At 55.3% G+C, this 25,484-nt stretch overlaps 1 protein-coding gene across 10 annotated transcripts in view; it reads left to right on the plus strand.

The window, feature by feature from the left end:
- GTF2IRD1 (GTF2I repeat domain containing 1) overlaps positions 1-25,484 on the plus strand; it is a 118,581-nt gene that overhangs the window by 79,413 nt on the left and 13,684 nt on the right. For 9 of the 10 annotated variants that reach the window (XM_027526533.1, XM_027526530.1, XM_027526529.1 and 6 more), the window contains 5 exons: positions 477-526; positions 741-797; positions 2,473-2,556; positions 4,040-4,223; positions 4,943-4,971. In XM_027526533.1, the coding sequence (XP_027382334.1) occupies positions 477-526; positions 741-797; positions 2,473-2,556; positions 4,040-4,223; positions 4,943-4,971 (404 nt within the window). The remainder of the gene's footprint in view (positions 1-476; positions 527-740; positions 798-2,472; positions 2,557-4,039; positions 4,224-4,942; positions 4,972-25,484) is intronic. The other variant, XM_027526528.1, reaches the window with a different exon arrangement.

Consider the following 25,484-nt stretch of genomic DNA (forward strand, 5'->3'; position numbering starts at 1 on the left):
GTCGGGAAGATCCCCTGGAGAAGGAGATGGCAATCCACTCCAGTATTCTTGCCTGGAAAAAACCGTAGACACCAGAGGAGCCTGGTGGGCTAGTCCATGGGGTCACAAGGAGTCGGACAGGACTGAAGCGACTTAGCATGCACCCAAGCATGGCTGCATGAACAACTTCGTTGAATATACTAAAACCTGGGACTTCCAGTGGTCCCCTGGTTAAGACTCTGAACTTCCCATGCAGGGGGCACGGGTTCAACTCCTGGTTGGGGAACCAAGATCTCGCTCCTGGCTGGATCCTCACAGCTGCCGGATCTCACACCCCCAGATCTGTCAGCAGGACCCTGCCTGGGGCACGGGGACCCCAGACCTGGACTGTCCGGAATCAGGAGGGCCCATTGCACAGATGTGCAGACTGAGGCCCAGAGGGCAGAGCTGGGGAGGCCTCGAGGGGCCTTAGTGATAGCCCCTCTTGTGTTTTGCAGGCCTGAGCTGCTCACAGAAGGAGTCAAAGAGCCCCTCTCGGACAGCCAAGGTACCCTGCCCAGGGTCACGGGCTGGGCTTGGGAAGGGTCCCAGGCGTCTGCCACCGCCCCTCCTCCTGCTTCCTCCTTCCTGGTTCCGTCTCCCCTGGCATTCCCCCACCACCCTCCCCACCAAGTTTGTCCCCACCAGATGCCAACCTCTGTCCCGGGTCCCAGGAGCTACCCGCTCACCCTGGCTTCTCTCCCCTCCCCCAACGCCCCCAGAGAGGGATTCCGGGGACCCTCTTGTGGACGAGAGCCTGAAGAGACAGGGCTTTCAAGGTAAGGTTGCAGCTCAGGATGGGGTCCCCTGTCCCAGTGCCTTGGAGGGCCAGGCTGGGGGTGGGAGGGGCTGGCTGCCAACCTCAGGGCCCCCCGAGGAGGGTGGTCTAAGCCATGTGGGCAGGCAGCCAAGCAGGGCTGTAGTGTATTAGCTCTAGGGAGAATCTCCGCCAGGCATCTAGGGCTTCAGGGGACAGTGGGGTGTGGGGTGAAGGAGCCACTCGCTGTCAGTCTGGGGAGGCAGCTGACCTGCCCGCTTCGTGTCAGGCAGCCGGCCATGCCCTTCGTGCTTTGAAATCAGAGGAGAGGAGTTGCCGAGGGCAAGGAGGATTCTCCTGAAAGGGAGGACTGTGGCCAGGCCCAGGAGGAGTGGAAGGACGTGAGTGTGGAGGGAGAGGGGTGGAGGATGGGGCAAAGCCTGAGCTCAGGGCTGAAGGGGGGACCCTGGGTAAGAAACAGAGGGCCAGGGAGGCTCCGTCCCATCCCTCCCGATGGTGGGGGCTGGTAGGGCTGCTCTGCCTTTTGGTTGAGATCAGATCAGTGGGCTGCCCAGGTGGCTCAGCGGTAAAGACTGCCTGTCAACACAGTGGACGCAGCTTCGCTCTCTGGTTAGGAAGATCCCCTGGAGGAGGAAACGGCAACCCACTCCAGTTTTCTTGCCTGGGAGATCCCATGGACAGAGGAGCCTGGTGGGCTACGTACAGTCCACAGGGTCTCAAAGAGTTGAACATGACTGAGCATGCGTGTGTGTGTGTGCGTAGCATCAGTGGGGGCTGCCGTGACTGAGAGCAGCTGTCCACGTGCACGTCAGAGCAGCTCTGGACAGTGGCTAGAAGTCCCGCAGGGTGGGTCTTCCCTAGGTGGGCCCTGTGACTCTAAGGAGAAAGTGAGGTCAGCCAGACCAGAGACAAGAAGGGCCAGCCCGTGGGGGTGGAGGAGCATGGGGTCCTGGGCCCCAAATCCCAGAAGGGCACCTGCTTAGCACCAAGCCTCTCACTCCTCCCCAGGCCAGAACTTTCTATGATGGGAGAGTCGAGTCTCTCACCTTACCCCGTGGCTGTTCATACTCGGCCCTTTTAGCAAACTGGGGTCCAACTACCCAGAGACCCATCCCCTCCCTCCAGCCTCCCCCCACCTCTCTTTGCCCACAAGGCAGTGTCACGCTGTAATGTCCCCCAACATCCGGGGGCCTCATGGCAGGTGGACTCATGGGTTTCTTAGCAAACACCCTCTGGGTGAGTGAGCGAGTGACCGTGGGAACTGCCAGGCTGGCTCCCTGGCTCCACGGGGTCGTGGTCAGTGACCTCAGCTCCCTGCTTAGCCTCCCGCCTCCCTGCTGACCCTGACCGAGGCCCCGTTCCACTCTTCGTGATGCAGGGCTGCTCCCTTTCGTGGGGTCTCGCCCCTCCAGGTCTGGCTATTGGTGTGGGTTTCGAATGTCAACAATTAATTTAATTTCCAACTCATTGCTGTCGTCGCAACAGTGTGAGTCCTTCCGGAGCAAACACACGTCCCCGTCAAGATGTTAGTGCTGGAGTTCTCCGAGGGGCCCCTCCAAGGAGCTGATAATTGCCCGAGAAGGAGTTCCCCATAATTAGAAAATCATATTCTGTGAAAGTCATCAAGTGCCTTTTCATTTAACAGCCCAAATCCGTAATTGTTTTTCACTTGGCAGAAAATTATGACGCCAGACTCTCACGGATCGACATTGCCAACACACTGAGGGAGCAAGTTCAGGATCTGTTCAATAAGAAATATGGTGAGCCCCAGGGTGCCCCGGACGGAAGGGAAGAGAGGTGGGGCCATGGTCTCCTCTGGGAAGACCACTCAACCCGCATGCAAACATTTCTTGAGCACTGGGACTTCCCTGGTGATCCAGTGGTTAAGACTCCACACTTCCAATGCAGGGGCTGCAGGTTCAATCCCTGGTCAGGGAACTAAGACCACACATGCCACGGATGTAGCCAAAAAACATTACTGCTGCTGCTACTACTACTACTAATAAAACCACTGGATTATTTAAGATGGTAAATGTTATGATATGTGAATTATGTCTCAGTAACACTGAACAGACAAGCTGAAGCAAAGGCGCAAACCAGGGGTGCCATGAAGACTCAGCAGTTCTATACTTAATGAATGTGGGGCTCTGAGTTTCCTAGGAGCCAGAGCAAAAAGGGAAATGAGACCAGTTATACCATTCTGATGCAAAGAGCTGACTCATTTGAAAAGACCCTGATGCTGGGAAAGATTGAGAGCAGGAGGAGAAGGGGACGACGGGATGAGATGGTTGAATGGCATCACCGACTCAATGGACATGGGTTTGGGTAGACTCTGGGAGTTGGTGATGGACAGGGAGGCCTGGCGTGCTATGGTTCATGGGGTCGCAAAGAGTCAGATGTGACCGAGCGACTGAATTGGAACTGGATACCATTCTCAGTGTCCACGAGATAAAAATTAGTTTATTGCCCAGAAAAAGTTCAGCTGTTTCTCCTTGTCCAAGACGTGGGAGATTTCCGCAGGCTTGTCTTCGTAAGCGGGCTACCTGGGACACTGAGGGGTGTCCAACCCTTGGTCCAGGAGGATGCTTCCGTGGTGCACCCTGCCTAGGCAGGGAGCCATGGATGTTCATGTCAGCCTGACAGTGGGTCAGCAGTGGCCTCAGGACAGCCCCCAGGCTGTCAGCACAGGCCCTGGGATGGACATGCCACTGCTCTCTGCAGAAGGTGGGCAGCAGAAGTGAGGCCAAGCCCCAGATATGGAAAGAAGGCCCTGAGGTCTGAGCCACACCCTGGCTGGCTTCCCTGCTCCCACATGCGATCTGCCCTCTCTGGCCAGGCCAATCCAGAGCCAGGGTGAGGCGGAACCTCACTGAGGGAGGAGGGTCAAGTGTTGTAGGGAAGGACCAGGTGTGCCCACAAGGTACCATCTGCAAGATGGCTTTCAGATTCTCGAGCTGTGAGGCTGACACGTTAGGAGCAGTCTTCTCCCCAGCAACTATAGCCACACATCCCCCGCCTGCTCCTCAGCCCGGCTCAGGCACAGACCCACTCCACAGCCCCCTAGGCCCCCCACTTCCCAGTCCCCTACTGATTGTGCCTGTCTGTAGCGCTACATGGTACCTCCCATTCCCCCATGTACAGGGGTGTATCACACTCATATATGCAGAGCACCCCCAGCTGCTGACAGCACACCAGCCCTGCCTGTGGCTCCCGACAACACTTCTCTGTCCCTCTTGTCCGCAGGGGAGGCCTTGGGTATCAAGTACCCAGTCCAGGTGCCCTACAAGCGGATCAAGAGTAACCCTGGCTCAGTCATCATCGAGGGGCTGCCCCCGGGGATCCCGTTCCGAAAGCCCTGCACCTTTGGCTCCCAGAACCTGGAGAGGATCCTCGCGGTGGCTGACAAGATCAAGTTCACTGTCACCAGGTACTCAGGGAATGGGGGAAGAGAGAGGAGGCAAGGGCCAGGAGGGGCCTCACGTTGCGGACCCTTGGCCTGGCCTTCGGGTGATCCTGCCCTTCCGGAGGGACAAGGCGGCTTTCCCAGCACCACCTGGATCCTGGGGGTTGGAGGAGGGGGCCCCGCAGGCCAGCTGGGGTGCACAGAGCCCCAAAGAGATGAGACTAGGTCCCCCGCACCCCCATACACCATAGCAGGGGCAGCCTTCATGGGCCCCGTCTCCCTGCCTTGGTGGCTGCTCACTGCACTCCTGTTCCCCTGGGAAAGAGGCCTTTGTCCCATGTCAGAGGGGAGGAGACCGAGACAAGTGATGTGCATGGCGCTGCGGAGCTGGCAGGGCGGCGCCAGCAGGAGACCCTGCTCCACCTGGTGCACAGAAGCCCTGCCGACCGTCCCAGCGTCCCAGGGTCCCGAGGTCCCGTGCACACGGAGCCCCAGACATCCTGTTAAATGCAGTTTCTGGAGAATTCCCTGGCTGTCTGGGAATTAGGACTCGGTGTTCTCACTGCCAGAGTCCCAGGTTTGATCCCAGGTCAGGGAACTAAGATCCCACAGGCCACACCATGCAGCCCATTTCCCCCCTGAAAATTGCAGATACTGGTTTAGCTGGTCCGGGGCAGGCCCCACACATTCCTTGCAAGCTCCCAGGCTCTCGCCTGACACTCCTGTCTCTGTTTCTTTTCCAGGCCTTTCCAAGGACTCATCCCGAAGCCTGGTAAGAGGTGCTGGCTATGGGAGGGCCACTTGGCGTAGAGGGGCAGGGGCGGGCCATGGTGCTAGGGGCAGCGGCCAGAGCAGAGCTCACCATGGAGTGCAGCTTCTGGGGCCCTGGAGCAGGAGCCCCGCCATGTCTGCCCTGGGAAGTGGCCCCGGGGTTGGGGAAGCGGGAAGTAAGGTCAAGTTAGAACCGGGACCCGGTTCCTGCAACGCAGAAAGGGATGGTGGTGGGCCACAGGTGACTTTTAAGCTTCACCCAGCCAGGATTCAGGAGAGAAGGGCCCGGCTGGGTCAGTGACCCCCAACTTCCCCCATGAGGGTCCTTGCTGAGCGGATAAGGTTGATGGCAGGTGGGTTCCTAACTTCAGAGAGAGGAGTGTCTGCGTGGGAACCTGCGAGCTTGGTGGTGAGATGTGGGTAAGCGTTTACCCACTTTGTAAAACGCCTCTCCTGGCCCTTCTCAAGACATCCACTCCCGTCCATCCTCCCCCAGGCTATGTCCTGGCCCTCCCAAACCCTGAATGAGCAGAGGCTGTCCCCGCGCAGGTGACATGATCACCCAATCAGCACCTAGGGATGGCCCAGGCCTCCGAGGAGGTGGCTGCCTGTGCTGAGCCCAGAGCCTTGCTGCCTCTCCTCTCCTACCCAGAGCCACTGGCAGCCCCAGGCCCTTGGGGAGGCTGTGCTGGGAACATAAAGAGCCTGCAGTACAGGAATCTGAGGGCTTCTCGGGTGGCTCAGTGATAAAGAACCCGCCTGCAATGCAGGAGATGTGGGTTCAATTCCTGGGCCAGGAAGATCCCCTGGAAAAGGGACTGGCTACCCACTCCAGTATTCTTGCCTGGAGAATTCCACGGACAGAGGAACCTGGTGGGTTACAGTCTGTGGGGTCGCAAAAGAGTCAGACAAGACTTAGTGACTAAACAACAACAGGAATTTGATGTTATGGCCCCGGCCACGTCACTCACCACCCGTCTCTGTGCACCCTGACCCTCCTGCCTGGACCTGCTCCTTGCGCCCTGGCCTGGCTTGGTGGGCTTCTGGGTGGGCGTGACCTGGAGGGGTCAGACTCACCAAGGCGTATAGTGATGTGGCAGCTGCCATTGGCTGCAGGGACCCCCAGGAGGAGAAGCAGAGGGAGGGGTGCTCAGAGAGGGTTTCAGGAGAGGAAGGCTTTGATGGGGCCTTGGGAGAGCCGGACTGGAGAGCCAGGAGAGGGAAGGAGAAGCAGGTGGTCAGATGGGTGAGTAGGAGAGGTCCAAGGTCCACACCCAAGGTGTTTTTCTAGAACTCTCAGAGGTGCCATCGGATGATGTCAGTAAGGTAGAGACAGTGGCCCTGGAGGAAACCTTGCCAAGACGTTTCTGGGCATCAGACCCAGTGCAGACCGCTTCACCTGGGTCCGTTTTACATGTGTTTCTGGAGGTCCTTCCTGCCATCACCAGACAGTGTTCTGGGTACCATGGTTACAGCAATGGACACACACGGGAGGCATCTCGTTTACTCCTTCGATCTGGGAGTTTGGCACGAAAGTCCAACTTTCAGGGGGAAACTGAGACTCGCATCTCAGTGATGTGCCTGCATCACACAGCCAGCAGGTGGCCTGGCTGGCCTCTGGGCCCATGATCTGCAGCCGGTCGCCCCCATGGGGAGGTGGGGCCTGCGGCTGCCGGGGTCTGCAGGACAGAACACGGAAAGGAGGGCCCAGGTGCTCGTGAGGACATCACAGGCCCATGGATCCCCTTCTCATCGCATTCCCGGGCCCATCCCTGCCCTGTGACTGTGGCTGGGCTATGGACCTGCCTGGCTCCAGGGCCGTGGCCAGTGGCCTCTGGTCCACTCGCCTATCCCGAAGCAGGGGCCCCGTGACCCCGTCAGCACTTGTACTGAATCAGCTTCAATCTGCTGCCCGCCCCGACTTCTGTTTCTGCCCGGTAGGTGTCCGTGCTGGGCAGTGTCCATCCTGCTCCTACGAGCGGTGGCCGTGGGAGCAGACAGGCCTCCCTCTGCTGGAGAAACACAGCGAGGCGGTCCAACGGCCTCCCCCCTACACGCCCTGTGCTGCCCAGGGCTTCCTACCCAGGCCCTGTAGAGGCCTGAAAATACAGCAGCTCCCGGAGCGGGCATGTGTGTTAATGAGTTGGAAAACGGAGCAAGAAAACGTCATTTCTGACCCCTGATGTGTGCTGGGCTATGAGTTCAGCGCTTGGCCCTGTTACCTTTTTCTGTCCCTTGCCCGCCCCCCGCCTTTTTTTTTATTGCGCTGGGTCTTCACGGCTGCGCACGGGGTTTCTCTAGTTGCGGCGAACAGGGGCTCTGTGGTGCGCAGGCTTCTCATTGCGGTGGCTTCTCTTGTGGAGCACAGCCTCTAGGGCTCACGGGCTTCAGTACTTGCAGCGTGTAGGCTCAGGAGTTGTGGCACACAGGCTTGGTTGCTCCGCAGCGTGTGGAATTTTCCCCGACCAGGGATTGAACCTGTGTCCCCCGCATTGGCAGGCAGATTTTTATCCACTGTACCACCAGGAAAATCCTTCTGTCCCTTTTTATGGGTGAAGAAATAGGCCGAGGGAACTTCAGTGATTTTCTCAGGATGCCCAACCCTTAGTGGAGGAAGCATTGACCCCACACCTGGCTCCCTGCTCCATCGGATGCCAGGCAGGTGGCACGTCATTCAGAGCAGCCACCAAATAGTGGCAAGTCGGGCTTTGGGGAGAAATGCTGGGGGCAGAGAGGCAGCCAGCAGCCTTCACCTCCTTCTGGGGGTGACCTGTTCCATTGGTCACGGCTCGTCCTCCTGCAAGGGGGTTTTGATGGTGCATATTCCTGTTTGAGCAGCTTCTTGAATCCCAGCCTTTACCCCATGGCGGCCACCTGGCCCCCATTTCTCTGTGCCAGTCTGCCCACGCACCCATCAGCCTTCCCCGTAGCCCCTGTGTATGTAGAGAAAATCAAAGTGTTAGTCACTCAGTTGTGTCCGACTCTTTGCAATGCCGTGGACTGTAGCCCGCCAAGCTCCTCTGTCCGTGGAATTTTCCAGGCAAGAATACTGGAGTGGGTTGCCATTTCCTTCTCCAAGGGTATCTTCTCAACCCAGGATCAAACTCGGGTTTTCTGCATTGCAGACAGATTCTTTACCGTCTGAGCCACCAGGGAAGCCCCTTGGAAATGCTTTCTCTGCCCACATGGTACAGGAGAGGATGGCAGACTGCCTGGAAGAGGAGACGGAAATGTGGCCCTGGCCCCGGGCCTCGGAGAGGGAACTGCCAGTGCCTTTCCAGGCATTGACTTCCGGGCCAGGTGTCAGCCTGGAGGGGCTGGAGCTGGCCAGCTCTGCGCTTACTCATGCCACTTGTCACACTGGGCTGGGAAGGCGTCCAGGCTCCCAGGGGCCTCCAAGGGTTCACCAGAGGTCACTGAGTGCTGCTCCTGCCCCAGAAATGGCTGTTCCCAGACTGTCGGACAGTCACGGAAGCCTGATATGGACCAGCTCCCGGGGTTCCCAGGAGAATGGGAACAGGAGATCAGGTCTCAAGGGAAGGCGGTACGGCCGCAAGCGCCAGAGCCTAGAGGAACGGGGGCTGTACTGGAGGCGGGAGCCCTGGGCACATGGAGGAGTGGCAGATAATGTATTTTGGGGTTGGGGGCGAGGCGGTATGGGGGCTGTGGGAGAGCACAGGCTGGCGCACATGCAGACCCAGACTGAGAGCCCTGACCCTTCTTACTAACCATGTGACCCTGGGATCCTTGTTTCTCATCTCCAAGCCTCCACTTCCTCTTCGGTGAGATGGAGCTGGTCATACCTGCTTCCCCAGGTGATCTGGGTAGCTGAGTGGTGGGCAGCGGTGGGTCAGCCGTGGAGGACGGTTCCCCCTGCTGATGATTCAGAGACGTATTTGTAAAGCTGTCAGTTCTGGACCAGCTGTGATGGGAAGGGCTCAGCCAGTGGGGTTGGCAGGCAATTTTGTTATTCCAGGGGGTCAGGAAGGCTTCCTGGAGGAGGTTCTCTCTCTCTCTTTTTTTTGCTGTCCTGGATCTCTATTTGCTGCGCGTGGGCTTTCTCTATTTGTGGCGAGCAGAGGCTCCTCTTCATTGAGCTGTGGTGGCTTCTCCTGTGGAGCACGGGCTCTAGGCGAACGGGCTTCAGCCGCTGTGTCTCGAGGGTCCATCTCGGGCTCAGTCACCTTGTGGTGCGCGGACTCGGTTGCCCTGCAGCATGTGGGATCTTCCCGGACCAGGAATAGAACCCGTGTCCCCTGCATTGACAGGCGGATTCTTAACCACTGGACCACCAGAGATGTCCATAAATGGCTATTCACTTTTATGATGATAATTTCTTCCAGATTTCCCCCCAAGCTTATTAATTGTATATCTTATGCTTTCTCTAAACTTACAAACACGTATGCTTAAAGCATAAGCATTTTCCCATGTCTTTAAATCACTTTATAATGCTCTGTCATCGGAGTGCATTGTAGTTAAATGACAGCCCTCTCCCCCAAGAGTGGACAGCGGGGCAACTCCTCACACCATGGACACCTAACATCTGCTCATCCGATGGTCTGCCAGCTACCAAGCCTTCCCATACTGACACATATGATCTCCTGCCCACCCCCCATAACCAGCCCTACAGGAGGAAACAGGCTCAGAGAGCTTAAGGAGCTCACTGGAGGTCACACAGCCCGCTCCCAGGCTCTTCCCACCACAACCGCCTATCCACACTAGATAGGTCTTTGCTGCCCCCTTCTGGCTATCAGCATCTATAACATTGCTACTGCTGCTGCTAAGTCGTTTCAGTCGTGTCCAACTCTGTGCGACCCCATCGTCGGCAACCCACCAGGCTCCCCCGTCCCTGGGATTCTCCAGGCAAGAACACTGGAGTGGGTTGCCATTTCCTTCTCCAATGCATGAAAGTGAAAAGTGAAAGTGAAGTCGCTCAGTCGTATCCGACTCTTCTCGACACCATGGACTGAAGCCCACCAGGTTCCTCTGCCCATGGGATTTTCCAGGCAAGAGTACTGGAGTGGGGTGCCATTGCCTTCTCCAATCTATAACATTAGTCCTGTCTAACCCTTTAGGCTCACAGTCCTCTGAGCTCACTTCTTTGCACAACAACAAAACGTTATTGAATGTCTGCCGTCTCTATGCCAAGCGATATCTGGGAATACAAAATAGAAAAAAAAAACTCTGCCATCATGGTGCTTATATTCTAGTCAGGGAGGCAGATAAATAAGAACAAATAATATATTCAATAGTGATGAGTACCATGGAGACAAATGCAAAATTAGGACTTTCTTTCAAGAGCACAGTTTTAGAGGCTACCAGGAGTAAAGGCCTGAATGAAGAGAGGGTATAAGCCATGTAGAAATCTAGGTCAAGACATCCAGGGAGAAGAGTCCATCAGTGCAAAGGCCCTGGGGCCCTGGACATATTTGGAAAATAGGGTCAACAGGATTGCTTTTTATTTTTTTGGCCAAGCCTCATGGTATGTGGGATTTTAGTTCCAGGGATTAGACCAGGGATTGAACCTGTGCCCCCTGCAATGGAAGTGCGAAGTCTTAATTATTGGACCACCAGGGAAGTCCCCCAGCAGGATTTCTGAGTGTGGATGAGGGGTATGAGAAAGAAAGATCAAAGATGTCATCAAGACTTTGGAGGAGGAGGGGAGGTAGGATCTGAATGGTGGGCAGATTTGACACCCAAGTGGATAGCTTGGGCAGGCAGCTGGATCTGTAAACAAGAGAGAGTCCCATTTGGGGGAGACTGTGACTCAGGGGCAGAGCATTCAGCTGCAGAGAGCCCCACTGGAGACACGTGTATATCAGTCATGAAAATGGATCATAGTGGTGTTGGGCATGGACAGTCACGAGGGGTCCAAGGATGAACCCTGGGGCCCTTTGAGAGCAGAGGAGAGATAAGTGAATCCCCCCAGAGGGAGTGATGTCCTGGAAACTCAGTGACAAACTGTTGGAAAAGGAAACAGATCGCCCAGGCCCAGTGCTGCAGGGTCAGGTGCAGACCCAAGATGGGGCCATGGGATGGAGCAGCCCAGGCGTCCAGGGTCGGCGCGGTCAAGAGCAGTTTCAAGGAGGCAAGGGACCTGATTGGAATCGTGAGCTCGGGGGGAGAATGAGAGGAAAGACATGGAACTCAGCAGGGTCAAGGGAGAAATGGGGTAGGAGCTGCAGGGTGGAATGGGCTTTAGCAGAGGGGTTTGGACATTGAATAGTGATGGTGTGATTTTTAGAGAAATGAGTGACCTAGTGGCAGAGCGGATGGGGAGGTGGCCAGAGGAGAGGCGTCCCCCTGAGAATAGGAGGCTTATGGGGGATGCTGAGACCACGTGCCAGATAGAGCCCCTCTGCCCAGAGAGGGACAGGGGAAAGGTGGTAAGGACAGAAGACTGTGTGTCCTGGGGCGGAGGGGTGTGGGAGGAAGGATTATTGGAGTCAGGGTCCTAGGGGAAGGACTGGGAAGATGGGAAGGAACAGTCTCAGAAGAATGTATGACCTGGACACTGTGGAGAGGCCACCACTGTTGATGACCAAGAGGTTTAGACGTGGCTGGAGGGAGGAGAGGTTGTCAGGACAGGGAGGGTCAGGGGCTTGGAAGGTGTGTCTGCCAGCAGGTTGATCCCCGGGAAGTAGGACGGGAGCAGCCTGGGTTTCCAGAGCCCCGTGCAAGTTCAGTGCCTCGCTGAGCGCCCACTGCATACCTGGCCCTGGGCCTCTGACCCGAGGCTCATGGTGTCTTCACAGCAAGCCTGCAACGTCGGTACTCTCTACATTCCCATTTTTGCCGCTGAGCACACTGAGGCTGAAGGAAGCAGTCAGGTAGTTAACACAGGGCCGCAGTCGTGCTCAGGGCCATTCCATTCTGGAGACTGGGCCAGTGGCGTTGGGCAGCGGGGGTGGATGGCAGCACCAGGGTGAGGCCGGAATCATACCCGGCCTTGACGTAAACACTGGTGACTCAAGCTCTCTCCCATAATATTGGAAGCTTTTTCTGTCAAGGAAATGATAGGGTTGGGTTTGTCTTGTCTTATCATTACCATGGTAACCACTCTTCTACCCACCGAGGTAGATGGGAGAAGGCAAAACTGGGGCAGCATGGGCGGCAGGACCCAGGGGTAGGTGGAATTAGGATCTAGAGGTGGCAGTGGGGAGTGAGGAGGGAGGGCAGAAGGTTCCAGCAGGGTGATGGTGGTATCCATCTTCAGGGCTGGATCTGTAGGCCTGCGAGAAACCCAGGAGCATGTGTGCAGTTGACAGGACCCAAGTGGTGCCCAGAGCCTGTAGGGTGGCACTGGGGCTGGGCCCAGTCTGGTGAAGGTGGCAGCTGCAACCACAAACTCTGGATAGTGTGGAGCAGGCAGAGAGGTCCCAGGGCAGAGCCCAGGAGCTCACTGCCCTCCACGGGACCTTGAGGATGAGGAGCCTGTGAAGGAACAGAGGAGGTGGAGCCTGAGGGAAGGAGGTGGAGGGATTTGCAGGTCCGAAGAGCTGAGTCAGGCAGCTCTTTGCAGATCTCAGATGACAGCAGAGGCCTAGGCAACACCAGCGAGATCAAGGAAATGAATATTCTAGAACCGATCTTGAAGCACAGCAGTTTAAAAAAAAAAAAAAAAGTCTTGTTAGGTAGTGAGTTCTCTGTCACTGGAAGCATCCAAGCGGCCACTCACCTCGGGTCGCTGCAGGAGATGGAGGAAGGCTTTACCCATTGCAGCTACCTTTGGCTTGTGCGTGCCATGCCTGTCTGCCCAGAGTCCTAGCCCTTTAGAACCAGGAAGGGTGCAGACCCAGGGGCCTCCCCACCCTCTGACAACCCTGCTGCCCTGCTCACAGCTGTCTGCCCTGGCTGTCTTCTGGCCAAACACACAGTTCCCCTAGGCCTCAGCCAGCTTCCTCTTCTTTTGGTTGGATTCTTTGGTCTCCAGCAGCTCATCCTCCCTGCCAGCTTGAGAAAACTCAGTGGTGAGCAGCCAGGCACCCCCCTACTCCCACTTACCACCCGAGAAAAGGGGCTAGGGACCCCATAGTCAGAGCAGAGCTGCCGACTTCCTCTGTGAGACTAGCAAGTCCGATTTTGCCCTTGACCTGCACCACCCCCAGCCAAACCAGGGCTGTCTTGGGTGCCCCAGCGAGGCAAGAAGAAGAGGAATAAATAGCCTGTCGTGTTCGGGGGGGCGGGCAAGGCCAAGAGGCCGGCTAGGCCCGAGCGTGGAGGGCCTGGAAGGCCTGGCTTTGCAGCGTGGACTGGACCCTGCAGACCCGGCCTTGGCAAGCCCTTCCGCTGACGTCTCCACGGCCGGAGCCCGAGCACCCCCGCAGGTCAGGGTCCAAGCTCTGCTGGGCCCCAGCTTTACCTCAGAAGGGCCCCGCTCCATAAACCCTCCACTTGGCTTTTCATTTAAGGAACTCTGTCGGATTATATCCTGCTGAGAAAATATGACTTGCTGGCATCCCATCTGACCTACTTCCCACCCCAGTGTTGCCTGAGGCCCAGTTTGAGAAGCTCAGCTCTGGGTGAAGGGTCGGCCAAGGGGAGGGCTGTGATCCCTTTTGCGGGGAGGGTCCCTGTGGCTCAGACGGGAAAGAATCTGCCTGCCAATGCAGGAGATACAGGTTCCATCCCCTCCATGGGGAAGATCCCCTGGAGGAGCGCATGGCAACCCACTCCAGTATTCTTGCCTGGAGAATCCCATAGACAGAGGAGCCTGGTGGGCTGCAGTCTGTGGGGTTGCAAAGAGTAAGACACGACTGAGCAACTAAAACTTCCATTTTTCATGAGGAAGGAATGTTCCCAGCCCCACATGGCACCTCTTGTCATTGTCCCCACTGGGGCCTCTTCTAGGTCTCCTGTCACTCACTGGGTGCTGGGAGGGGTGGGCTTTCCGGAAAAGGGGCTGATGTTGACCTCAGCAGAGGGCATTGGGGAAGGGACTGAATAGGAACAGGGGAAAGTCCCCTGCTGGCCCCACTCAGGAGCTAGGTGACCTTGGATGAATTAACGTACTGTCTCTGACCTGGGAAAGTAACCTTGCTATCTCTCGGCCTTGAGGTCACACGGAGCAGGGACAGCCTCCGTGGTCCACCCTCTAGCCTTGTCACACACACACCCCCCCTTTCTCTCTTCCCTACCCCACCCCCTCTCCACCCTTCCAACTCCGTCAGGCTCTCGAGAGCTCAAAATAAGATCGTCCTTTCTCAAGTTTCTAAAGATATCGCAATTCCAGCGCCAGCCACATGTTTCTCCACTTAATTATCTCTGCTTTTCTTTGTTAATTAGGCTCCAGTAATGATCTCCCTTCTGCCATCCCGGGAGGAGCTGGCATCTGCTGGGCGGGGCCCGGAGGCCTTTGTGGGCAGATGACTGGCTGCCAGGCCCAGAATTGGCCGGCTGCCTCCTTTCTTCCAGGCGAGGCGGCCCGTGGGCCGTGGAACAATGTGGTGTCAGGAGGCCCCGCCCTTTCCTGGCCTGTGGGGGCCCAGCGGGGGTCGAAGGCTGCCCCCCACCCTGCCCCTGGGGTGGTCGGTGGTGGTCCCAGCCCTGTCCTCCCCCAGCTCTGCCAGGGGAGGGGAGGGCTACCCCAAGATTCCCAGCAGTTGTTAGGCAGGGGGCTCAGGCCCCAGAAGGGAACAGTGAGGGGCTTCAAACTCTTCTGTAGCATTCCAGAAAACCTCACCGAAACTAGTTCCCCAGCTGGGACCACCCAAGCCGACAGGAATAACCAACGCCTTTATTTGGACTGGAATGGGATCAGCTCTGGGGTCACCAGGCACCTCGTGCCCAACCGAAGCTCGCTGGCTGATAAATCCGTCTTTGAGCCACAGAAAGTGGAGGCCTGGTGGGGAGGGGGCACAAAGGATGGCTCAGCACACGTTGTTTCCTGGGGGGGCTGGATCTTGCCAACCTCCAGGGAGAGAAAGTAAAAAGTGTTAGTCCCTTAGTCATGTCCAACTCATTTCGATTCCATGGACTATAGCCCACCAGGCTCCTCTGTCCATGGATTCTCCTCACAAGAACACTGGAGTGTGTTGCCATTTCCTCCTCCAGAAGATCTTCCTAAACCAGGGATCGAACCCAGGTCTCCTATATTGCAGGCAGATTCTTTACCGTCTGAGCCACCTCCAGGGTCTGGTGGCAAAAGAGACCTTTCGGTGGTGGGAGGTGGGGATGGGGACACAGCCCTAGCCCTCTGCAGTCCCTCTGCAGGCTTGGGGACAGGACAGCACAGCCTGCAGAAGGGACCCTTCAAGTTTGGGAGCAAAGGGCCAGTTACTTAGTCGGTGAACAGTCTCGAAGTGTCTGCTGGACCGGGCACTGGGCTGAGGGCTTCCCTGGTGGCTCAGATGGTAAAGAATCTGCCTACAATGTAGGAGACCGGGGCTTGATCCCTGGGTAGGGAAGATCTCCTGGAGAAGGGAATGGCAACCCACTCCAGTATTCTTGCCTGGAGAATCCCTTGGGCAGAGCCTGGAGGGCTGCAGTCCATGGGGCTGCAAAGAGTCAGACACAACTGAGTGACTGATGCTTTCACTTTCTTCACACTGCCTCGTGGGATTTACATTCTGGTGTGGTTGCAGAGAACAGACGATGTGCGAAGGATCAAGGGTACCAGATGTTGAGGGCTGAGAAGCAGATGGGAGAGGTTGTGTTTAGGGAGTCGCAGTGGGTTGATATGGGGGTGGCCAGGGAAAGCCTGTAAGCAAAAGCCTGAAGTGGGCAGTAGAGCCAGAGGGTGCGCAGGGAAGAACCTTGCAGGCCAAGTACAGACTGCAGAGACCCTGAGGTCCCCTGCCAGGGTGGGAGGTGGGGTGGAAATGGGAGAGAAGGCCGATTGTGGGCGCTGGATCAGGATGCCGACCCTTATTCCAAGGGAGCTGGGAGCCAGTGCAGGCTTCGGAGCAGAGGAGAAACAGAATCCAGTTTAGGATCTAACAGGACCCTTCAGGCTGCTGGGTGAGGACACGCAGGGAGGCAGCAGGGGGCGATGTAAGGAGGTGGTCATAGCAACACATGCGAGGCCCCGGGGGTGGCTGCAGCCATGGTGAGTTTTTGACTCTGGGCAGAGTTTGTAGCTAAAACCAACAATTTGCTTGCTGGTAGGGGCTGTGAGCAAGAGGATAGGTAGGGGGAGTCGAGCTTGACCTCAGGGATTTGGAGTGAGCTTCTGCAAGGATGGAGGTGCTGATAGGTAGCTGAGATTCGGAAGATGCAGGAAGAGGTGCCGGGGTGGGGAGTGGGGGAGGTCTCAGGCATGTTTGTGGCTTATTAAGTCTGGGGGCTTCCCAGGTGGCTCAGCGGTAAGGAATCTGCCTGCCAGCGCAGGAGACACAGGAGATGTGGGTTTGATCCCGGGGTCAGGAAGATCCCCTGGAGGAGGAAATGGCAACCCACTCCAGTGATCTTGCCTGGAGAATCCCAAGGACAGAGGACCTGGCGGGCTGCAGTTCTTGGGGTTGCAAAGAGTCGGACAGGGCTAAGCATGCGCACACATCTCCAAGAGCAGTTTGACGTACAAGCAGGGGGCTCAGGGGAGCGGTCCATACTTGATATGTCATTTGGAGAATCACAAGCGCATTGCTGGTAATATTTGAAGCCCAAACGGGGACTTCCCTGGTGGTCCAATGGTTAAGACTCCGCACTTCCAATTCAGTGGGGCACATCCATCGTCCGGGAACGAAGATCCCACACGCCGCCTAGTGAGGCCAAAAAATAAAAATACATAAATAAAGCCCAAACAGAATGAGATCATCAGAAATGAGTGGACTCAGCAGGTCAGGACCCCGGTACCTTCAGTCTTTGTAGGTCAGGAAGAAACCGGGAGGAGCCAGGAGGGGGTGGTGTCCTGGGGGTGAGTGGAAGAACCCCCTTCTCCCTGGGAGGAGGCCCTTCTCCCCTTGTGACCCTGAGGGTCCCACGGCCCAGAGACGTGGCTGAGCATCTTGCAAGGAAATCAGACGTCAGGCCCTGAACGACAATGGCTTTTCAACAGGCCCCAGTCCCCACAGCTTAGGATTATAGATGCCCCACAAGGTGAGTGGGAAGAGGCTTCCTCTCCGCCCCACAAAGTAGAGGAGCCCCAGATCTCTGTTGTCTGTTTCATGAAACAGCAGGTTCCCTATGACTTCTCAAGTGGGGACCCGGGGAGTGCAGGGCTGGGTGAAAACTCCAGCAGAGGGTCTTGTTCACCAGGGGAAGGAGGATGGATTTGCCCCACAAACAACAGAAGCCCTCAGCGAGTTTAAAGCAACAGAAGGACATGGTCAGACGGACAGTTTAGATAAGTCTGAGTGGCTTGCAGAGCAGAGGGTGGAATCGGGGAGGCCAGCCGAGAAGTTCTCGCCGCATCAAAGGTGACAGGATGTACCTGGATTTTGTTGTTGTTTGGTCACTAAGTCAGGTCTGATTCTTCCCAACCTCATGGACTGTAGCCCGCCAGGCTCCTCCGTCCTCCATTATCTTCCGGAGTTTGCTCAAACTCATGTCCATTGAATCAGTGACACTATCTAACCATCTCATCCTCCACCGGCCCCCCTCTCCTTTCGCCTTCGGTCTTTCCCAGCATCAGGATCTTTTCCAGTGAATCAACTCTTCGCATCAGGTGGCCAAAGTATTGGAGCTTCCGCTTCAGCATCCGTCCTTCCAAAGAATATTCAGGACTGATCTCCCTTAGGATGCACTGGTTTGATCTCCTTGCTGTCCAAGGGACTCTCAAGAGTCTTCTCCAATACCACAGTGTGAAAGCATCGATTCTTTGGCCCTCAGCCTTCTTTACGGTCCATCTCTCACATCCGTACATGTTTACTTGAAAAACCATGCGTGCTAAGTCGCTTCGGTTGTGTCTGACTCTTTGCAACCCTATAGACTGTAGCCTGCCAGGCTCCTCTGCCCAAGGGATTCTCCAGGCAAGAATACTGGAGTGGGTTGCCATTTCTTCCTCCAGGAGATCTTCCCAACCCAGGGATCGAACCCACATCTCTTACGTCTCCTGTATTGGCAGATGGGTTCTTTACCACCTGGGACACCCTGAAAAAAATACAGCTGGAGGCAAAGGGGCGCAGAGGGGTGGAGTTTCCTGTGGCTGCAGTAAGTCAGTGGCTGAAAGCAGCCCGGGTTCATCTCCTTACAGGAGTAGTCAGGGTGTCCACATGGCGGGTTCCTTCCAAGGGCTCTTCGGGGGAATCTGTTTCCGCGTCTTTTCCATCTTCTAGAAGCTGCCTACCTTCCTTGGCTTGTGGCCCCTCCATCTTCAGAGCATGTCCATCCAACCTCTGTTGTCCCCTCTCCTGCTTTTGACCTTGCCTCCTTTTTCTAGGGACTCTTGTGATTACATTTGGGGTCCACTCGAATAATCCCGCATCATCCCCCCATCTCAAGATCCTTAAGGGTAGCAGCATAGTCCTTCTGCCATGTGAAGAAACAGGCTCCAGGGATTAGGGGATGGTCAGCTTTGGGGGCCGCTATTCAGCCGAGGTTTCCCTCCTGAGTGACCGTGTGGGAGGGTGGGGTCAGGGACCCACGAGATGGGAGGAGGGACAGGTTTGAGGGAGGCTTGGGCAGAGACTGGGCGGGGTGTGCAGAACAAAGGTGCTCGGGGAGGCAGGTGGAAACATGGGTTTGAGGTTATGGGTGCAGAGAGAGCTGGACGGGGTAGAAGGAAGATCTGGTTCCTCCCCACGTGCAGAAACTGAGTTGTGATTAGCCTTCAGTATGATTTCAGACCCTCTACCTGTCCTCGCAGCCTCGGCGGAGAGGCTTACTGCCAGGTGGTCAGTGATCTGGGATGAATCGTGGCTCTCCTGCTTACTCCCTGTGTCACCGGAGCAGGTGGCTTTCTCTCTGTGCCTCGGTCCCCCCATCTGCAGGAGGGAGATGCTCCTAGGACCGACTTCCTAGTGTTGTCGGAAGGATTAAGTGAATGCATGCCGAGGTCTAAGAAGAGTGCCTGGCACGTGGGAGTTTAATTTCTTGGACAGTTATTTGCCGAGTGCTTGTGATGCGTCGGGCGTTACTGTGGGTGCTGGGGCTGTAATCGTGAACACGTGCAGACAGACCACACGGTCGGCCCACAGGAACATCTGTTCTCAGGTCCCTGGCTGCAGAGTTCACCGATGTTGTAGGGTAAGGATCGTGGCCTCAAAATACTTCCTTTCTCCCTGGCCCCTGGCACAGCGGAGACCCAGCCTATGTGGGTCAGCTGACTGCTTCTGCCCATCTTGCCCAAGTTGGGCGCTGATGCTCTGCCAGTCACACTTAGTGGGCAGCCTTCTGCACCTGGCCAGTTGTGCCCACATGTCACAATTCAGCCTAGGCCTTGTTGGCCTTGGGACCATGGAGGAGGGGAGGGGAGGGGAGAAGGAAGGAAGTAACTTCCCTTGGGAAGGGCCATGAGTATGTCCGCTCCCAGGACCGTCCATCCAGGATAGACACCCCCCGCCACTGCCCCAAGAAAACCTGATGTTTGCTCTACCCAGCCTGGCTTGCAGGTTCAGGCTGCAAGCGAATTTTTAATTTACAATTAAAAGGAGCTGCAAGAGAATTTGGGAGGAAGCCCTCTGTCAAGCTGCTGGTCTGTTCTCAGGTGGGAAAATGGCACCCAGGGGTCAGACAGACCTGGGTTTGAGCCTTAGTGCCACCGTTAGCCGGTGGAGGGCTTGCATCCTAGTGTTTGGCGGAGGGGAGGGCCTGGAGGAGCCCCAGAAGGGGAGGCCCCGGCCAAACAGCCCTCCGTTGCCCATCGTTTCAGGCTCTTGTTGCAGTGGGTCAGCTGGAGGCCAGGCAGCTGGGCTCCAGGAGGAAGCTGGATCACCTGCCCAGGCAGGCTGTGGTCCACCCACCACCCACCTCCATCCCGGGGAAGGGAGATGGATTGATGGAGGTACAGAGCCCGGCCCTAGAGAACTCTGGGTAAGAAGGCATGCCTTCTTCCCTCCCTCCACCCAGGGAACCCCGTGCACTGATCAGTTCCATCATGGTCCCCAGCACACAACTCACTGTGCCATATCCCTGCATGTAACGAGCGAGCGATTGATTGATGGCTGTAACTTTTTATTTTGAAATAATTTTTAATTTACAAATACTTGCAAAGATAGTACAGAGTTCCGAAGTACGGTCTGACCCATGTAGGACGCGAACATCCTGTAGAACCATGGTCCACTTGTCAAAACTCGACATCAGGTGGCGCCTGCAATGGACTAAGCTCAGGCTAGATTTCTTCAGCTGTTCCATTGATATCCTCTTCACATTCCAGACTCCAATGCAGGATACCACACTGCATTTGTATTCATTTATTTTTATTCTTTCATTCATATGCATGCATACTTGTTTGGGCGCTTGTTAATAAATACTACAGTGAACGCCTGTGAACCCACCACCCATCTAAGAATCAGAACAGAGCCAGTAACATACCCACCCACACGCTCTCCTTCGTTTTGTCTGCCTCTCTCCCTGGAACAAATATTCTGAATTTTGTGTGTCTCTTTCTCTTGGGGTTTTTTTTTTCCTGCAAAATTGCAAAACTACAGGAAAAAAAGAATAGAATAGTATAATGCCTGTCAGTATATTCTTTCGCTGAATTCACTAATTCTTTTTTTTTTTTGGCCAAGACTCTCATCTTACAGGATCTTAGTTCCCCAAACCAGGGGTTCAACCTGGGCCTTCTGCAGTGAAAGAGCGGAGTCCTAACCACTGGACTGCCAGGGAATTCCCTGGAGTCATTGGGAGCTGGTGGTTCACACAGTAAAGAATCCACCTGCAATGCAGGAGACCTGGGTTTGATCCCTGGGTCAGGAAGATCCCCAGGAGGAGGGCATGACAACCCACTCCAGTATTCTTGCCTGGAGAATCCCATGGACAGAGGAGCCTGGTGGGCTACAGTCCATGGGCTCCCAAAGAGTCGGACACGACTGAGCGACTAAGCACAGCACATTAATTCTTAACATTTTGCCAAATTCCTTCCCTCCCTCCCTCCTTGTCTCTCTCCCACCCACAGACCCCACCCCCATTGGTTTCTGTCTCTGCCTCTTTCTCCATCAGAGTAACTTGCAGGCACGTCTTGACTCTTTACGCCTAAATATTTCAACACACATCTCTCCAGAACAATGCTCTTCTTTTTTGCAGACCCATAATACCGTTGTCACACTTACGAAACTTGCTAACTCCCTCTCATCTAGTATACAGTTTATATTCAGATTCCCAAAAATGTCTTTGATGGTGTCATCCCCTGTGATTTAATCACTGCTCACACATTTTTTTTTTTAATGTCTATTGCATAAAATACTTGCTTAAACCAAAATTGTTTCATTTTGCTTATTTTTTTAACTTCTATAACCAAGGTGTCTTATTTTTTAGAGGTTTTTTTTTTAAATGTATCTATTTTTGGCTGCATAGGGTCTTAGTTGTGGCATTCGGGCTCCTCATTGCCAGCTTAGTTGCTCAGCGGCATATGGGGTCTTGTCACATGTGGGATCTTAGTTCCCTGACCAGGGATCAAACCTGCGTCCCCTGCACTGGAAGGCAGATTCTTAACCTCCGGACCACCGGGGAAGTCCCCAAGGTATCCTATTATAGAAAGCCTGGAATTTGCTTCTGTCACTTAACAGGACGTAACATAGCGTTAAAATGTTTCGCCATAGCTGTTTTTTTCAGGGCTCTGTAATATTCCACTGCGTTGACTATACCACGATTGATTCATTCATTCTCCTGTCCTAGGCTGTCTGGGTCTTGCTGTTACTTGCTGTTACTAAGAGTGCTCTTTAGCCCACCTGAGCATGTTTCCTTTGGCACACGTACGAAAGATTCTCTTGGGTACATGAGATCACAGGCGAGGGTGAGGGCTTCCACCCCACTGCAGCATGGCTGTGCCATCTCTGAGTCTCAGTTTGTCCATCTGCAAAATAGATGATGGAACTCCTGCTGCCCCTACACACAGATCCTGGAAAGGGTTAAGAGGTGAACTGAGTGTATCCTTTCATCCTGGCGAAGGCCTGGTGCCAGGAAAGTGCAGTATCCTACAAGTCACAGGGGCCCAGGGAAGGATGTGGCTTGTCCCCTATCTGAGTGACCCCTGCTGCCTGCACACGGCAGCTATTCCACCAAGGTGGGGTGCCCATGGATATTTAATCTTCTGGTCTCTTGAGAGCCAGGCCCACCTGGCTCTACTTTTTTACTTTAAATTATTATTATCATTCTGTGTGTGTGTGCTCTTTGCAACCCCATGAACTGTAGCCCACCAGGCTCCTCTGTTCATGGGATTCTCCAGGCAAGAATACTGGAGTGGGTTGCCATTTTATTCTCCAGGGAATCTTCCCGACCCAGGGATCAAACCTGCATCTCTTGCGTCTCCTGTATCAGCAGGTGGATTCTTTACCACTAGCGCCAGCTGGGAAGCCAGGTGACAATCAAAAATAACAAAAACAATTGTTATTATTTTAGTGAATTTATTTTTGACTGCCCTGGGTCTTCGTTGCTGTGCATGGGCTTTCTCTAGTTGCAGTCTGCGGGCTTCTCATTTCAGTTGTTTCTCTTGTTTCAGGAGTTAAGGCACATGGACTTAGTTGCCCCGCCACACATTAGATCTTCCTGGAGCAGGGATTGAACCTGGGTCACCGGCATTGGCAGGCAGATTCTTCTTAAGCACTGGACCACCAGGGGAGTCCGTGGGTCTGGTTTATGGCTGGATCGCCCAGTCCGAGCCCGGCAGAGCGGAGAGGCTGCTTCGAGAGGAGAGAGGAGAAATAATTATATTCTTCCCCCAGAGACTGGCTTCTCCCCTCTCTCGCTGCCGCTGCCTCTGTGTCATTCTGGAACGTGATTCCCAGCACACAGTTATCAACCCGAGCTGGGCACCTCAGACTAGGTGCAGAAAGGCCAGGCTGCTCCGGGCTCTTGTACTTTGCCCCCCAGAGAGCGCTGTGGGGCCACCCCAGGCGTCCCCCTGAGCTGCCTGGCTTAAAACTGTGTACCCAGCGTGGCTGTGATTTAATGAGCTTGGTTGCTTGCTTTCCCCAGGCAAAATTCAGTTAATCCTTGGGCTAACAGACAGCCGATTAGAAAGGACAAGAGGAGAGCTCCTGGGGCAGACCATAGAGAGAGAAACCAGAAAACTGGAAAAAGCAAAAAAAGGGCAGGAGAAATGCCAGCCCGGGGCAGTGGGGGACAGGTCACTGCAGCCAGGGCAAGTTCAGCAGCACTTTCTGGATGGTACTGGGGTTCAGGTCATGAGGGTGACCTCCCCTACCCCCAAATTGTGTGCTTAATTAGAAAAGGGGTATTTGGTGTGGGTTGTTTTATGTTTATTTGTATTCATTTCTGGCTGTGCTGGGTCTTCGTTGCTGTGCAGGCTTTTCTCTGGTTGTGGCGAGAGGGGGCTACTCTCTCGTGGCGCACGACCTTCTCGTTATGGCGGCCTCTCGTCGTGAGCACGGGCTCTAGGGCACGCGGGCTCAGTCGTTGCAGCTTCCGGGCCCCAGAGCGCAGGCTCAGTAGTTGTGGCACACGGGCTTAGTTGCCCCAAAGTACATGGGATCTTCCTGGATCAGGGATCGAAATCAGGTCTCCTGCATTGGCCGGCGGATTCTTTACCCCTGAGTCACCGAGGAAGCCTGCTCGATGAGTTTTAGAAAATGTCCTCCCCTAAATGAGTCAAGCAAACCCAGAGACTTAAAAGAAATAAACTTCCATCTTCTGGAAGAGTTTTCTGTGTAAGATTTCATTTCCTGAGACTGTGTGAGATGACTGAGACAGTGGTCTGCTAATCATGTCAATGATAACTGGACATTGATGGCATAAGACCTTACTTTTTTTTTTTTTTTTTATGTAGTATCATTAAATCCCTCCCTAACACGTCAGGATTCCCATTAGAGGGATGTCAGAACTGACTCAGAGAGGTTGAGTGCTTTTCCAAACACCACACAGCATTAGGGGTATGGTCAAGATTGCCTTGGAATCTGCTGTCGTTGGCCCCGGGGATGCCCTTTCTCCCCACTGTCTGCAGGCATTCAAGCAGGTACCTGGAGGCTACACAGCCTCCGCATGGAGCCCTGTGATGTTTCCAAATGGAGAACATTCTGAAACGTTTGCAACTGTTGGAGTCCTTATAGCCAGCCTGGGTTTGCAGACACTCCGTCAGGTCCCCCCAGGGAAGAACAGTAATGACAACTAGCCCGAGACTGCGCCAGGCACGGGCAGGACGTCCTCAGCTCCGTGCGGTCATTGTTGCAACTTTCCAAACAAGGAAATGCAGTGGTGACCCAAGATCATGAGCTAATAACAGCCGAGACTTGAGACCAGGCAGTCAAGCTTCAGAGCGTGTGGTCTTAATCGGTCTTAAATTCCGGCAACAGGGCTGTACCTCAGTCTACGAAAGACCATGGGGCTTCTGGCCGAGACCCCACGGGCCCCAGGGATTGTGCCTCACCACCACCACACACAACACACACACACGCTCTCTCTCTCGTGTTCTCTGACCCTCGTTTTGCTCATTAGCAGACCAGACTCAGCGATGATGGTTGCCAGGGCCGCCCTGCCCTGCCCACAGCCGTCCTTGGGGAGGTCCCTGGTGACCACCGGCCTGGCTGCCGCCTCTCCAGGCAGTGGGCGTATGATGGTGGTGGTAGGAGCCTGGCAGTGTCAGGAAGGAGGTGACCGACCCACAGCCTGCCAAGAGGCCCATTGGGCTGAGCCATGCAGGCTAGGAGGAAGCGTGGCCTTCCTCCCCCATGTCCGGGGCTTGCCAGGACTTGTGGGGGCCAGCTGGGGACAGTGACCACAATCCACGTCACAGCAGGCCAGCTCTGTCCTAGGCATCTCTGAGCCTGGACCCGAGTGTGTTCATCCCTCCCCCTGCAAGGCTGGAGGTAAAGTGAGGGCACCTGTGGTTCAAGTTCAACCTCCCAAATACTGGGTCCCTCCTTGGCCCTCATCCCACAAGGGCTTCCCTCCTTTTTCGTCCAAGTACACAGAGTCCCTTGGAGGAAATCAAACCAGGGACTTGGAGAGTCCCTGCAAGGAGATCAAACCAGTCAATCCTAAAGGAAATCAACCCTGAATATTCATTGGAAAGACTGATGCTGAAGCTGAAGCTCCAATACTTTGGCCACCTGATGCAAAGAACTGACTCATTGGAAAAGACCCTGATGCTGGGAAAGATTGAAGGCAGGAGGAGACAGGGATGACAGAGGATAAGATGGTTGGATGGCATCACTGACTCAATGGACATGAGTTTGAGCAAACTGGGAGATAATGAAGGACAGAGGAGCCTGGTGGGCTACAATCCGTGGGGTTGCAAAAGGTCGGACACAACTGAGCACGCGCACACACACACACTCACAAAACATTTGTTGAGCACTTGTGAAGTGCCTGGAGCCCCGACGTGTGCCGATCAGGCCGAGCGCCACAGGGCCTGGGGGGGCACAGCTGTCACCCCCTCCGAGAAGCCCTCCATGCTCCCCAGCTGGGTTGGGGGGTCCCCCTCGCCCCCCGTGCTTCCACCAGGCTCTCACTGACAGTTCT

The sequence above is a fragment of the Bos indicus x Bos taurus genome, chromosome 25 (assembly GCF_003369695.1).
Source record: "Bos indicus x Bos taurus breed Angus x Brahman F1 hybrid chromosome 25, Bos_hybrid_MaternalHap_v2.0, whole genome shotgun sequence".
Lineage (NCBI taxonomy): Eukaryota > Metazoa > Chordata > Mammalia > Artiodactyla > Bovidae > Bos > Bos indicus x Bos taurus.